Source organism: Tinamus guttatus, unplaced genomic scaffold (genome assembly GCF_059628265.1).
Source record: "Tinamus guttatus ecotype Peru unplaced genomic scaffold, ASM5962826v1 Tinamus_guttatus_pri_ptg000115l, whole genome shotgun sequence".
In the NCBI taxonomy this organism is placed as follows: Eukaryota; Metazoa; Chordata; class Aves; order Tinamiformes; family Tinamidae; genus Tinamus; species Tinamus guttatus.
This window is the reverse complement of record NW_028288649.1, coordinates 11,795,000-11,809,379: the sequence shown is the minus strand read 5'-3', so window position 1 is coordinate 11,809,379 and position 14,380 is coordinate 11,795,000. Positions and strand designations below refer to the sequence as shown.

The 14,380-nt window shown below is 41.1% G+C and overlaps 1 protein-coding gene across 1 annotated transcript in view; it reads left to right on the top strand.

Moving 5' to 3' along the window:
- Window positions 1-430: 430 nt before the first annotated feature.
- The window catches only part of CHN2 (chimerin 2), a 148,799-nt gene continuing 134,849 nt past the window's right edge, over window positions 431-14,380 (top strand). The window contains exon 1 of the mRNA XM_088521196.1: window positions 431-505. Within this exon, the coding sequence (XP_088377322.1) occupies window positions 457-505 (49 nt within the window). The 5' untranslated portion in view covers window positions 431-456. The remainder of the gene's footprint in view (window positions 506-14,380) is intronic.

Genomic DNA, 14,380 nt, shown 5'->3' with positions numbered 1-14,380 from the left:
GCCAGGCGGGAAGGGAGCCCGGGAGCCGCCGCGGGAGACAAAGGGAGGGCGCGAGGCTGGGACCGGCTGCCCGGGCAGGGCGGCGGGGCCGGGCGGGGGTCTCGACCGCCGCCCCCCGGGGCCGGCCCGGGCCGGCGCCGCCGCCGCCTCCTTTGTGCGGGCGGCGGGTCCCGGGAGCAGCCGGCGCTGCCCGCGGGAGGCGGGGAAGGAGGCAGGCGCGGAGGGAAGCGGGGAAGGAGGGAGGCGCTCGCGGGGCGGCTCTGGCCGCTAGGTGAGCCCGGCTGGCCGGGGGGGCACCGCGCCGGCGGGGGGGCCGCCGCCGCTCGCAGGAAGCGGAGCGCGGGCTGCGGCCGCGGCGCCGGGCGATGGGCGGGCGGCCGGGCAGCAGCGGGCAGCGCCGCCGGGCCCGCAGCTGAGCGCCGGCCGGGAGCGGCAGCGGCAGCGGCAGGAGGGAGCATGGCAGCGTCCAGCAACTCCAGCCTGTCCGGCTCGTCCGTCTCCTCCGGTAAGTTTTTCTCTGGCAAGCCCGGCCCCCCCCTCCATTTTAGCGAAATGTGCCCCTGTGTTTTTTTTATTGTTACTATTTTATGCTTTTCGTGGCGCCTCAAAGGCATGAGTACTTCGGAGACACTCCTCCCCGGTGCCAGGGGGAATCGCCGCGAGCTTGGCGACCGGGAGCCCCGACGGGCCGAGCCGGGGGCAGCGGGGCCGCGTTGCCGCTTCCCGGCCGGCCGAGCAGAGCGGAGGCTCCGTGTCTTGGAGCCGCCGGATCCCGGGAAAGTCCCGCCGCGGTGCCGAGCCAAGCGGCTGGGAGATGAAAGCGGCGGGCGCGGCGGTGCCGCCGTGCGCTGCTTGGCCGCGGGCTTTAACCGCGGGAGAAGGAACTGGCGGAAAAGTGGCGCGCTGGCGTTTTGACGGGCTGCAGGAATAAACAGGAGCAACTTCGGGATGCGAGGTGCTCCTGCTTTATTTGAGGTGCCGGACTGAGAATTTGCAGGAATGCTCGTTTTCTAAATGTAGCAATAGATGCTGCGCAAAGCGGACAGGCTCCTTCCACTGCCGGTGCAACTGTATAAAATACAAGAAAAATTAAAAGGCAGCGAGTGACTGTGTTTTCTTTTAAAGATGGTGTATGTGACTTGTGCACCTTGCTGTGTGTGTTGGGGTATCTGCATCTGGAACACTTGCAGGAAGATCCACGGGAAGAACCGGCTGCTGGAAAACAAGTATTTATTGTGAGCCCTTATAATTAAAAAAAAAAAAAAGCAAACCTTAGAAAGTAGCTAAAAGGAGGCACCTGCTCTTCTGCCTTGTGTTCATGCTCAGGATGCAAGAGTGGTTGGACCAAGATGAAAACATGCACAAGTCAACCTGGCTTAGTAGCCTGCTGGATAAGGCACTCATTCAAGCAATGTGGTGTTCATTTTATGGATCACTTATGTTTTTTTTTTTTTACATTTTTTACATCAAAGTTACGTGATAAAACCAGAAATAACCCTGGCATCCTGGACAGGATCACGTCTTCCTCTGTGTTCTGTCCAGCTGCGGAAGTGCGTTTGCTGCCTGCTCACTCTCCCTGCCCCACAAACCTCAAATTCTTCCTTGAACCTCAGATGCTTCCTTGCATCGTGTTCCAGCTTTCATGGAGGGGTTTTCAGAAGTGCTGCTCAGTGCGTGCTTCTGAATCCCGTGGGCTATGTTGCATCCTGACTGCCGGATCTGCCTCCCAGGTTGACAGATGGGTTTTGGGCACCCGAACTAAGAGTTAGGGTGGGAGTTCAGAGGCTTCCTTGGTGGAAGCACTTGACACCAGCTCACTCTGATGATTCAGCAACTGAATCTGGCACTTGGCACCTAGCACAGACGCTTCCCATAGTGAGACTTAACATCTAGCATCTGCACCCAGCTCTGGCCTCCACATCCACCTAAGTGTTGGGTTTCACAAGGTAACTGATGGCCCTTCACTCTCTGTCTCTACAACACTTAGTAGAATGTGGTCTAGTTTTGTTACAGTGCAGTCGGCCTGTGGTTTTTCTGCACGCATACTAATCAGAGGCTGAATTTGCTACACCACGATAAAGTTTCCAATATTAGCAGGCGCGCCGTATCTGAGTGTGAGCAGCCATATTTTAGCTGTCTGTGGTTTCAGTTCTCAGAACTCAGCAAGTCTTTGGTGCATAGTTTTTTGCTTAATCTAACCACACAGACTTGCTTTTAAATTGACTTTGGTAGAATTCATATGCGTATTCAACTAACCAAAATGAAGACTACCGATGATATACTTATTTCTATTCAGCAGAAAAGGGAATGTTGCAGTATCACAGAACTTTTTACTAATGCAGAAGGAAGCAATGTTGGTGGTTGATACCAAGCTGCAGGACTCAGCTCTACTGCTGACTTGATGCTTTGCCTTGATCAAGTCGTGTCATGCGCTGCTGGATCGTTTGCTCAGCTTTAGAAGTTTTACGTTTGTCTGCCTCATAGGGAACTTCTGGAGTCAAATTAAGGCGTTGTTCACAGGGTGCTTTCAGATCCTGAAATAATTTAGGAGCAATTTCCGGATTCGCAAGTGCATTTTGAGCTTCAGCAAAACACATATTTTAATGATTGTAGCTTTAAAGATAGAGCTGGTGTACCAGCACTGTGAGAAGAAATAGACCCGCTCATTTTAGGAGCATATAAATACGATTTCAAATTTGACCACTGTCAGTGTGGCTTGAGGTAACAAAACCGTTGTTTTGAGGTAACAGCAAAAGGTCTGCCCTGCTCTTGTCCTTAAATGAGTATTTAAGATGTCCAGATATGCGGCCAGGCTTGAGCACAGGGAAACGATACTTTAGCAGTCATGTTTCTTTTAGGAACTTTTGGGGATGATGGCTGCCCTGTGTGCACATATGTTGAGGTGTCTTGAGAGCTTGGTTTTGGTCAAGCTGCTTGAAGAGAGGCTGCCGCTGAGCTTCCGTCTGCACAGATCCAGAATTTGATTAGCCTTCTGTGTGGAAATGCAAGGGTTAGCTAGGATTGGTCTTACGTGGCATAGGCAAAAGTTTATTTCCTGAGCGATAGTGGTGGAAATCAGTGTTTGAATAGCAGATGGGAATTTCCATTCTTTTTTTTTTTTTTTTTTTTTTTTTTTTTTTTTTTTAAGGAGTGATTGCCTGCCTTTCTTAAAATACCTTTCTTTCCTTGTCCGGTGTTTCTCACCACTCTCTTCCTTCATAGCAGCACATATTCAAGGCACAGGTGAGCACAGTTCTGTTGCAGGAGCAGAATAGATAGATTAAGCTCTGAGGGGAAAAAAAGTCCATTCATAGTGTTGACTTGCTGAAGCCTAAGAATATGTTACTGCATTTGGCCACTTGTGAGGTAACATTTCTCTTTTTGTGTGCTACTGGTTCTTGTAAATTAGAAGAGATGTAAAATACCAATTCAAATACATTTAATGGGAATGCATGAGCATTTTATGGTGTAAGTATTTTGCCTTCCCCTTAATACTTTTTGCAAATGTGCAAGTGGGATTTATGACCTTCACTTGAACTCGTTTCTGTTTAAGAAGAGGATCTGGCTCTGTCCTGGAGCAGTCCTTTCCAAGCAGTGCCTGTGTGGTGGCATGGCAAGGGGGTTAGTTAACTGTTTAACAACTGGGAAGCCAACACACATGCAAAGCTACGACTTCAGCAATAATTAGCACTAAAACAGGTGTTAGTATGTAGGAATCTGTTGCTGCTTTACCTTTAAGCTAGAGAATCTCTCTCTCCTTCCGAGTTAGCATGCCTTGATACTGGTCCCCACGCCTACTCTCATGCTGCTAATTGTAGGTTCAATAATGTTCGGTGCTTGCCGTGGGCCTGACCTGATAGGAGCTTGTAAAGGGTTGTGTTTTTTTTTTTTTTTTCCCTCAGCACTCACTGACAGCAAAATAAATCTTTCTTGCAAGAGAACAGTGGATATTTGCATTGCATTTCTTCATACATAGCTCTGCTATTGGTGACAACTTCAGATGCTCTTTGACTAGTAGTGCTCATGTTTGAGTGTGGCTAGGGGAAAAGGGGATATAGTGTGTGGCGAGGGAAGAAGGTGAGCATGTTCAGCAGTTAAATTAAGTATTCTCCTTGGGTCCTTGGGTAAATCTGCACAGAATATGAAGTGCTGAAATTATAATTACTTCCATTGGGAGTTCCACTTTACCATCCCATAATCTCTTCCATAGCAAATGCCCAAGTGATCTATTAGCTTTATTCCTTGCAAGCTCCTAAATTTTGTTCCTCTCTCTAGCTGAAATGCTGATTCAACCACAAGCAGCATCTTCTCTTGGGTGTCCTCCCCTATCCCCTAATGAGGACTGAACATGTTTGTATGATGTTAGTCCCTTACCTTCATGCTTCTTTCTTCTTAAAACAAGCCCTTCTCCTCTCCAACCTATTTTATTATTGACCCTTATTCTTACTCCTTATGATATTCCTTTTTTTTAAAAAAAAAAATTCATCCTTTCCTAGTAAACATTTCACTTCATCACACTCTGCCTCCAGTTTCCTCCACCCAGTAGCCAAATGGTAGTTGTTCATGACTGGCAAACTTAAGGCTTCTGCTTTCTGGAACATAAATTCAATAGTGAGTGAAGCCCAAGTGAGGAGACTTTTCCCTGAGCCTGTGTTCTGAGAATACTAACACTAGAAGAATTTGAATGCCGACCCAAGCCAAATACATAAAAATAAGTGCCAGTATTCTCAATATTTTGTCTTTTCTGTGAATTAAAAAGATAAATTTGCAGATGATAGAGAAGTGAGGACTAAGGAGATAGATGTGCATCTTTTTGTTTTCCCTCTGAACTGCTGCTTCATGTGGTCTGTGCATCCAGAACAGTACCAGTTATTAGACTGAATGATGCCACTGAAACGCTTTCTCTTACAGACCTGAGTAAGGGTTTGTGTGTCTGGATATTTTTATTTTTCATCTGTGCCACCTGCTCTAATGAAAAACCCTGGTTCTCCATACAAACCGCCTACGTGTTTATAGACTTAGAATTCTATATAGAAAAATACTGCTATAAAACCCTCTTTGAAAAAATACCAATTATTGATTTTTTTTTTTAATAGAAAAATACATTTTTCTGTCCTGAAGCTCAGAGGAAAAAAGACCGCTAAGTACCATTGAACCGGTGATCTTCATTCAATTAATAATGCAGTTTATGATTTGTAAACCAATTCTTGTGATGAACTAAAAGGTGCAAAGCCTGCTTTTTAAAATAAATGATCAGATCAATGTTGTATAAAGACAGCATCATTCTCAACTAGGTGTTTTTGCACATACAGTGTGTTGTGAGAAGGATAAAAAGCGCTTACCAAGGAAAGAAGAGAAATCTTTGATGGTTCCAGTAACTTAACAAGGTCAAAATAAAATATTAAAGGCTCATGACTCTCTGGGAGTCATGAAGGTGCTAAGATGTGAAATAAGCAGCTATACTGTAAAAATGAGAGTCAACATAAGCTGATTTTAATTAAGATGCTAGCAAGTGAGAAGAAATGAAATTACTATTGTACACAGATTCTGAGAGATTCTAATTGGGAAAAAGATTAGTAAATGAACATAGATGTTTATTCTCAATGATTTAATAGAAATAGTGTTGTGAAAGTGGTACATGAAAGTTATATAAATAATGCTGTCATTATGCTGATAAGGTGTTACTTTTGCTTTCACACAGTGCAATATAAATTCTTTTTTTTTTAACTTGTTCCTTATGCCACGCTTCTGCTATCCAAGGTCATTTTGCTCTTAATTAAAAAGCTTAAGTCTTTTGTATTCTGTGATTATAAAGAACATGCCATTCTTATTAAAAATAATAAAAACTCAAAAGGTACAAATGTAAAAGTGCCCTATTCTGATGTAATGACTAATGCAACAAGATTAGTGAGAATAAAATACACTGGAAACTGGTACCTTACCTGTGTGCTTCACAATTTAGCTTACGTAGGTGTACTCATTTATAAGAAAGTGGGTTTTGCACCTTTTAGTTTATGGCAAGCATTAGTTTACAAGTCTTATCTTTCCTCTAGGTCTGCTTGTCTCAAAGACATATGTGTAGGATCAGCTTTAAAGGTTTTCATGCTGTCATTATGATGACCTTTTTGGATCCCTGTTCAACTGACTAGTTCCTGCCTTCTGTTTGACTGGTTCTAAGAAGTCTTAGATCTGCCAAACACTAAGGGATTGGCAGGAGGAGTATTTGAGGTGAGCTTTACACACAATGCCCATGTATATCTGTGCCCATAGCATTTTACTGGGCACTCCTCAAATTGCAATAATTCAGTTAGTCTTAAACAGAGTGTTTCAGACGAAGAAATGTTTTTTAAAAGCTGCTTTGTTTACATACAGCAGAAGCTACCTTTGGCTAAAGGGCAAGGATGGCACAGTTTGCTTGCTCGCCTACTTTGCAGAAGCTGTTCCCATGCTGGGGGGCCAGTCTGTTGTTGCTCACTCTTCTCTTCTGCAAAAGGAAGAGCTTAAAGATTTGGAGAACTGTGTACTGAGGAATGGCACATAAATATTGCATGAAAAAAAAGCTTTTGTTGCAGGGGAATGTAGCGGGATTTGTACAAGCAGCTATAAATCTATAATTCTATATATATCACATTCTTTACAGGTGTAGTCACAGGGATTATATACAGTAGCTAGCGTAAATGTATAGTTTTAACTGCTATGAATAATAACCCATTGCTGTCTTTTTCTGACCTTTGATTATGAGAATGAAAATTTGAATTTTACGTTTGGCGCTGGTTATTACAAACCATGAATCATGCACAATTCAGCAATAATAGTTTCACCGCCCTGTTTTACTAAGCAATAATCCAAATCCTGAGGCTGGAAAGGGAGTGTATTCTTTGCAAAAGGAAGTTGGTGTTGCAATAGCAGCGGTTGTAACATTAGGGTGCTTTAAAGTTCGCTGAGAAATAGGTTGAAACTTGACAGCGTGGACTCATGCATTTGGTAAGAAGAGATTAAAAGGTTTTTAAAATTCAGAAGAATGTGCAAGTGTCACTTGCTTTGTTCTGCTATTATTGATCAAGGTCGTCACAAAGGAATTAGTTCAGTAAATAAGACATCTGCTCTGAGGATGACTTTATTAGGCAGTCTGATTCCCCTGAGTCAAGGTGTCTCAGTTGCAGTATTATTACTGACAGCATAGGAAGTACTAGGTGGACCCCCTCTTATCATCAGTAAATCACACGTCACCTTCTGTGACCTACATGCCAAGGTACATTTCTGAATTTTCTTATAGGCTTGTCATTGTCATGTAGCTGTTCCTCTCCTTTCTTCTCACCTTCTTATTGCCTGTTTAAACCTTGCTCTTAGCTTTTCAAAATTGCTATGAAGTGCATTGCTGGTGTTATGGTTTTTGCTTCCTCAAAATGAAAAAATAAAGAATAAAAGAATGATAGAAAAGGTGGAGAATTTAGAAGCCTGCAGAGTGGATGCTTAACTACTAAAAAATTGTCGTGCCTTGGTGGATCAATTGGTTACATGTTTGGCTTTGTTTCATGACAAGGAAAGAAAATGAAAAGCAACATCATATGTTTCTCATGCGCCATGTTGCACCTATGCTATGTTCCACCAAAAAGGTGTCTGACGGCTCTTTAAAGATTACATTTCCCATCAAAAGACATGGTGTCCCTGTTGCAGAATTCAAGCGTTCTTCTAATACCCAATTCTGGGCTGAATCCACCTGAATGCTCCATTAATCCAGCGCAGAAATGCCACAGAGGGAAGAGGAAAGGGCAAAATCCCCGGAGGCCCAAACAAACCCTGGATTTTCATCATTTCCAAGGTAGTTCAGTGGTTGTTAAAGGGACTTGTGTTCTTTTGTGTAGTTCAAGTACTGCCTCCCCCAGGCTGTGGTGTGATCAACCCTACTTGTTTGGGAGGTGACCAAGTGTCTCCATGGTCTTGCTAAAGGCAGTACTCAGTGGGTGTTGAGGAATGCTGAATATCACTTAGGGGAAAAATGGCATAGGCACTTTCTATAGTCTCTCTCTCTCTTTTTTTTTTTTAATCTACTGGTATTTAAAAGCCTACAGGTACAGCAGAGCCTTTCCATTTGGCATTTACGTAGTGTTGTATTTTCTCATATTCTCTCTCCCATCTCTCTCCCATTTCAGTGAAGCTGCAGATAGCAGCTGCAGTGTTTGCTTGTGTGTGTTACATCATGCCGTGGCCTTGCAGGTGATGCCAGCCTTACATCTTCCAGTTTGAAGCATTTATAATGTGCATGAACATGTTCCCTGTTTAATAGTAAACAATATTCGCTCTCAAGTTAGGAATTAGGGGATGTTAAATGACATTGTCAACAGTAGGCACAAAACAGGGTACTTCCTTGCACAGAGGTGTGTATAACTGGGGAACACAGAATCTTGGGGATGCCAATATCTGAGGACTATAAACATATTTAGGTAATTCCAGGAGAGGAAGATCCATCCAGGGCTGTTAAATGCAGTGATATCACCTCTAAAAAAAACCCTGAGCTATATTTAGGCTGGGAAACTTTACTCAAGAAATACATACACTGCCATATGGTTTTCTTTTTCCTAATGTATCCACTGATAGTCACTGTAATAGTCTACTTATCTACTGTTACTTTTCATACATGCATACATAGCTGGTAGAGTTACTGCTGAGGACTTCTAGGTCCTGCTTCCTAGTGTCAAGAAATCCTAAAAGCTGAAAAAATGGGGTAATGAAATATGGGATATTCACATTCTATGTTCCATTAAAAACAGAACAAAACAAAAAAACCCTGAACTCTATTGCCAGTAGGCCTGGTGGGAGAATCTTACTAACAGGGTGCTGCATTGAGCAGTGTATAGAATTATAGAGTGTTGTGATGGTTCTGTCTCAGTAACTCAGAAAGTAGAGAGGGGAAAGTTGCTCAACTTCTTTGTGCTGTTCTTACCATGTCCTTTTACTCAGGGATAAGCCAGGGCAGTCAAAACAATGAGATTTGTCTAAAACCCTCCTTCTTTTAATTGATTTTTCCCTTCTTTTCCTTTCATTTCTGAACATAAAGCTGTAGCTGGATCACCTTTCTTTCTTTTTAACTCAAATAAGCAATTAATTATTTTTTAAGAGCTACAGTGGACCTTTTCATGTAATCACACTGTTCCAAGATTTAGGGCTTTACAAAATAATTGAATGTTGCAATCAAATTTCTGTAAAATCCAGAAATCTTTATTCCTTTCGCACACAGAAACATCACAAGCTTAATTAATTGCTTGTAAAAGATTTTGTTTTCTGAATGAAAACCCTTTACAAACACAAGATATTTAAGTCCTGACCCTTCAAGCTGCTGAGTACCTTCTGTTCCTTCTGCATTGAGGCAGTAAATCAGCATCTTGCAGGACTGGGTAGCTGCTTATCTGAGGGTTTTTTTAAAGCACTTTCCATAAAAGCAGCATCTGCTATTTGGTTGGAGCAAGTTATTATTATAGGCTACCTAGTAAACCTCCCACCCTTTGGATAACAATATGTAACATGCTTAAAATTGAGTGTATTTACATCATGGAAAGAACATGTCGATTCATTGGTTATGAATTTCCAAAGGTGATGTGCGAAGCTTAAATTATAGCTATTTGGATAAATTCCTGTTTCTTGAGAAAGCATGTTCTCTATAACTCCTGATCTCTTGCCAGGCACCAAGATGATTGATAGCTTTTAGCATCCTGCTGCTAGCTCTGTATCTGTTTATTTTGGAAACTGAGGTATGCATTTGTTTGGTGTTGATTAATTTTGTTACTGAACGACAATTGAACCCTGTGATGCCTTAACAAAAAAGGAAAGACATTTCAATTCCATGCTTCTTCTGACCATGCTAATTTGAGTCTAATCTATCAGTGTGTGTTGCAAATTTTGCCTAAGTTCGAAGAATAGCAATAAATGGTGACTTAACCTGGAGTGGCCATCATTGATAGAACCTTAAAGCTCATCAGACTAGGAGAAAAATATAGCCATGGAAGTAGCAACAGACAGATGTATTTATTCTCCTCTCCCATTATGACGCTAAAGACAACATTAAAACTGCAAATCATTGAGGAATAAAACTCATTACCTGGAGAAGGAGTTAGATAAGCAGATGTCAGATTGGAGAGAATTTACATAATTATGTAGACAAGAGAAAGACATGTTTACTTAGTTATATATGGGCAAGAAAAAAGAAAACGAGACAGCCAAGAGTCTTAGGTGTGTGGTCACCCAGTGTTAGATTCGGTCCTTATCAGGTGTTTCTGAGTGAGTGCACGAGTGGAGGAGCTCTAAGGAGTACCTGAAAACATCAGTCATTGTCCTTGACAAATTAGATAATAAACTTCTTCCTCTGATTGAACCAATAGTTGACTGTTGAGGTATAAGAAGCAACCTCTGCTACAATAAGATTTCAGGTACATGCATGATACAGTACAATTTCTAGAATATGAGATTCAAAGTTTGTATGGACAAAGTTGCAGCAAAGCAGTGCCTGGCTGGCATCTGTGGTGGCTTTCCATATTGCAGTTGGAGCAATTTCTCCTGGAATTTGCAAAAGTGTTGAGAATACAAAAGGAAGAGGTGTTGAGAATACAAGGAAGAGATTTTCTGTGCGTGCTGTTGGGATAGCTCCATTGCGTAGTGCTGCTATGCCATTCTGTGCAGTGGTCTTCCTTCCTTCCAGAAGTGCTGAATTACACATTTCAATAAGCTCCAGGGGAGGGTGGAAAAAATAATCTCCCAAATCCATTAAATTATCTTATACCTTTAATTTTAAAAATGAAGCTGGAAAAATAAAGTGCAAAAATAAAGTTTAAGTGCAACTGTGAAGGGTTAAGTCTATAATTATTCATGATTAATATAACAACCTTGAAGACTTAAGAAATCATATACTGGGTTATTTCGGCTATAACTAAAAATAAAATGTATACAGTTTATATACAGATTTGTTTGTTTAATGACTTTATTTCAGAAAAAAAAAAAGGTCCAAAGAGTTGTGATGAATGTTCAGTGTTCTGACATGGAAACACTCTGGAATAGCTATTCCTGGACATATTATTCAGATATGTCATAGTAATGCAGGTCGTTGACTTCAAACTACCTTTGTGAGAAGTGTACAAATATAACATTGATTATACTCCTTAGTGGAGTAGCGCTACGCTCCCCAAGCTCACACACACACTATCTGTTTCTTTTTTATTTCTGCTACAGATTTAGCTAAAAGGGAGGCACAAACCGTCCTCAAAGTATTGCTATAGAGAGCTTGGACTCCTGAAAGCCTTTTCTTTGGAGCTTGTGTCTCCTATTTATTTCACGTTCTTTGATATCTACAGGTTTCATGAGCGTGTATCATCACTTGGTATTGCACTTGCTTCCTCTTGCTGAGATATGACAGTAATAAATATATTCACTGAAAAGGGCAATTTAAAATTTGTATTATTTGCAGTTGCAGTAATTGGCAAGTACTGTAGCCTAAGTGGTGAAAATGAGAGGGAGTACAGTTTGATTTCTAAAAATAATTGGTCAGTCTATCAATATATCTAATAAACTTATCAAATCAGGCTTCTCCAAAATTAAGGAAGAAAAAAACTCAATATGAAATGATTATAAGGGTAACTGAGCAGTGTAATTCACTTTCACTTTACAGGAAAAGGCTTTCAGCTCCACCTCTTAAGCAGCTTTAGAAATCTGCTTACTGACTCCTGGCAGTAGTTTATTGATTAGGAGCTTCCAGAGTGTCTAGGAAATATGTGCGCAAAAATTTGTCTGAAAGTGATGTGTTTTGTGGAAGGAAAATCCATTTTTGTCTATGATGTGTAAGAAATACATGAACTTCAAAAGTATCGGGTATACTATTCATATTTAATAATAAAGGATGTAACAGTAGGGATTTTAAAAAAGAACTTTATGCATCATTGTGTAAATACCTACTCAGTCCTCACAACAATTATTTCATAACAGAAGGAAAGAATTGGGCAGAACACTAAAACTACTTGGCTAATATCAGGGACAAAATTAAAGCCATCAGAAGGCAAGAAAATAATATTTTTCAATAAATATTATCAATCCATTGGACTGTACTGCCATCTTAGACCTTCATGGGAGCTTTTGCTCACATAAAAGACATATTGAGAACTAGCGTTTTCTTCATGTAGTTTACCTTTTTTTTTGTTTGGTAATGTGCCACATATTTGTCCCTTATATTTTGTCCCTGTCTCTTCATGTTTTTCTCTCCTTTCTCATATTTGTACTTTCCCTAAAAACATAAAGCTGTGCAACACTCCCTCAGGCCTTAGAATTGAGTAATTCTTAAACTAAGCAATACTAGTACCTTTGATTATGTGAACAGTGTTATCCTGCATTTGTATTCAGTCTTTTGCTGACTTTCCCTATCCTTAATTTATCAGATCCTTCCATAATAAACATTTCAGGTTTATTATTTTATACATACTAAAAGAAGTGGATGTTATTCATTTCTGGGGCTGTTGAGGTCTTTGGGGATGGCAGCTGCTTGAGGTGACACTCTGTAAATGTCCCATGCCACCCTCGAAAGGAGAAATATCTTGGTTGCATAAAACCTTTCCAAAGTATCAATGACATGCAAGTCTGAAGGCATTAGCATGTTTTCTTTAAAAGGTTTTTTTTCTACCATGCATATATTTACCATGCTTGTATATGCTAAATTTGATTGTTATGATGTCAAGCAGAAATGACTTTGCAATGTTTTGCATATCTAATACACCTATAAGCACACGAAAAAGGGCATTCTCTTTCTGATTACCTTGACAGGCTGTAACAAACATTAAAATCTATGCAGTTTACGATAAGGCTCTGTAGTCAGTTCAGTTCACAATGTCCTGCGATTTACTGGAGCCTGCAGTCCACAGAACAGGAGATGCCAGCTTCTGTTTGAGGGAGCTCTAAGTAGGAGTGTGACAGTCACTTTCAGACTTGGACGCACTTTCTGAAATAGGAGTAAGAAGAGTTTTGTTGCGAGGTGATTCCTTTAAACCAATTCAAATTTTAGGCCAGTCGGTATTCAGCTCATTCCCATGCCTCAAAGGGACACCTGCGTCCTCATTCAACCTGTGGCTAAGAGCAAATGCTGAAAAAGGAGCATAGGAGTAGGGCAGACACACAAGAGCACAGCTCTACAGAAAATTCTCTCAGCATACAGGCTGGCTTGGGAACTTTCTGAGAGGGAGAGGTAGGCTCTTATATTCAATACATTTTTTTTTTCTTTGTCAATTTGAGAATTTGGGCAGTGTACCATGTAAACTCAGAACATATTGGACAAAGAGTCTAGTTTGTGAGTGCGTGCAGATCTCAAAAAAACTTTTTTTTTTTCTTTTTTGCTCTGGCCCTAGGTGCTTTTCTATTACATGATCATGAATTGACCAAAGAGACTGGCGGGCTTTGCATTCCAGATCTGCACATAAAATGCTTTATTGTCAGTTTTTAGGGGGTTTTGTTTAGTTTTTAGGTTTTATTGTTAGTTCTTTTCTTCAAGTCATTGCTTAAGTTCCCTTTCAGCTTGCCTTACTGTAGTTTGAATTTGCTGTTTTGTTTGTTTTTTGTTTTGTTTAACTTGCAGCAGCTCATGAGCCTTTCTACTTCCTTTCCTTCATTTAGACATTATTCCAGCTTTCCAAATGATGTTTTCTTGCTTCTAATAGCCTCCCATCCCCTGCTGTTTAGCTAGACTAGCTTCCTTTTCCACTTTCTCAAATCCTTTTTGCTAGGTGGTGTTTATTTGCTGTGGGCCTCCAATATGGTATCTCTGTCTGCAGACATTTAGCTCTGTTAGCTTCCCCATTTAGCTTCCTTTTAGCAAGATTTAATGTATCCTCCAGGGTGACTTAAACGTCAGATTTCAAAGGTTTTATCAGCCCTGTCAAAATATCCTAATATGTGTATCAACACTACCTACGGTTACAAACCCATTAAAAATGTCCGAGCTATGAAAAGTGTGTGAGAATGGTTAAGTGCTTGTGTCTGCTCATCCCAGATAGGGAGCAGATAATAGTTCTTGACAGGAGGAAGAATTTTAAATATAGAAACTGAGCAGTCAAAAGATTTTTGTTTGTTTGTTTTTATCAGATTCTGAAGAAGCAGAAACTGTCCCTTGCGATGCAGAGCTTCCTTTGTTGGTAACCAGGACTGCTTTAGAGACAGAAACCAGGGAAGCTAGGCCTTGGTTTTACCTTGTTCCCCCTTGGAATTCTGGATAGGTTGTTTTTTCTTTTTAAGCATGACAGTCTGCAAATACTGGAAATAGTGTTTGGAGCCAGAGTAGGCAAACTATGTCACTCTAAGAATCAGGGGCATTCCTGTAAAATTGTGTTTTTGTCACAACTGACTGCAATGAATT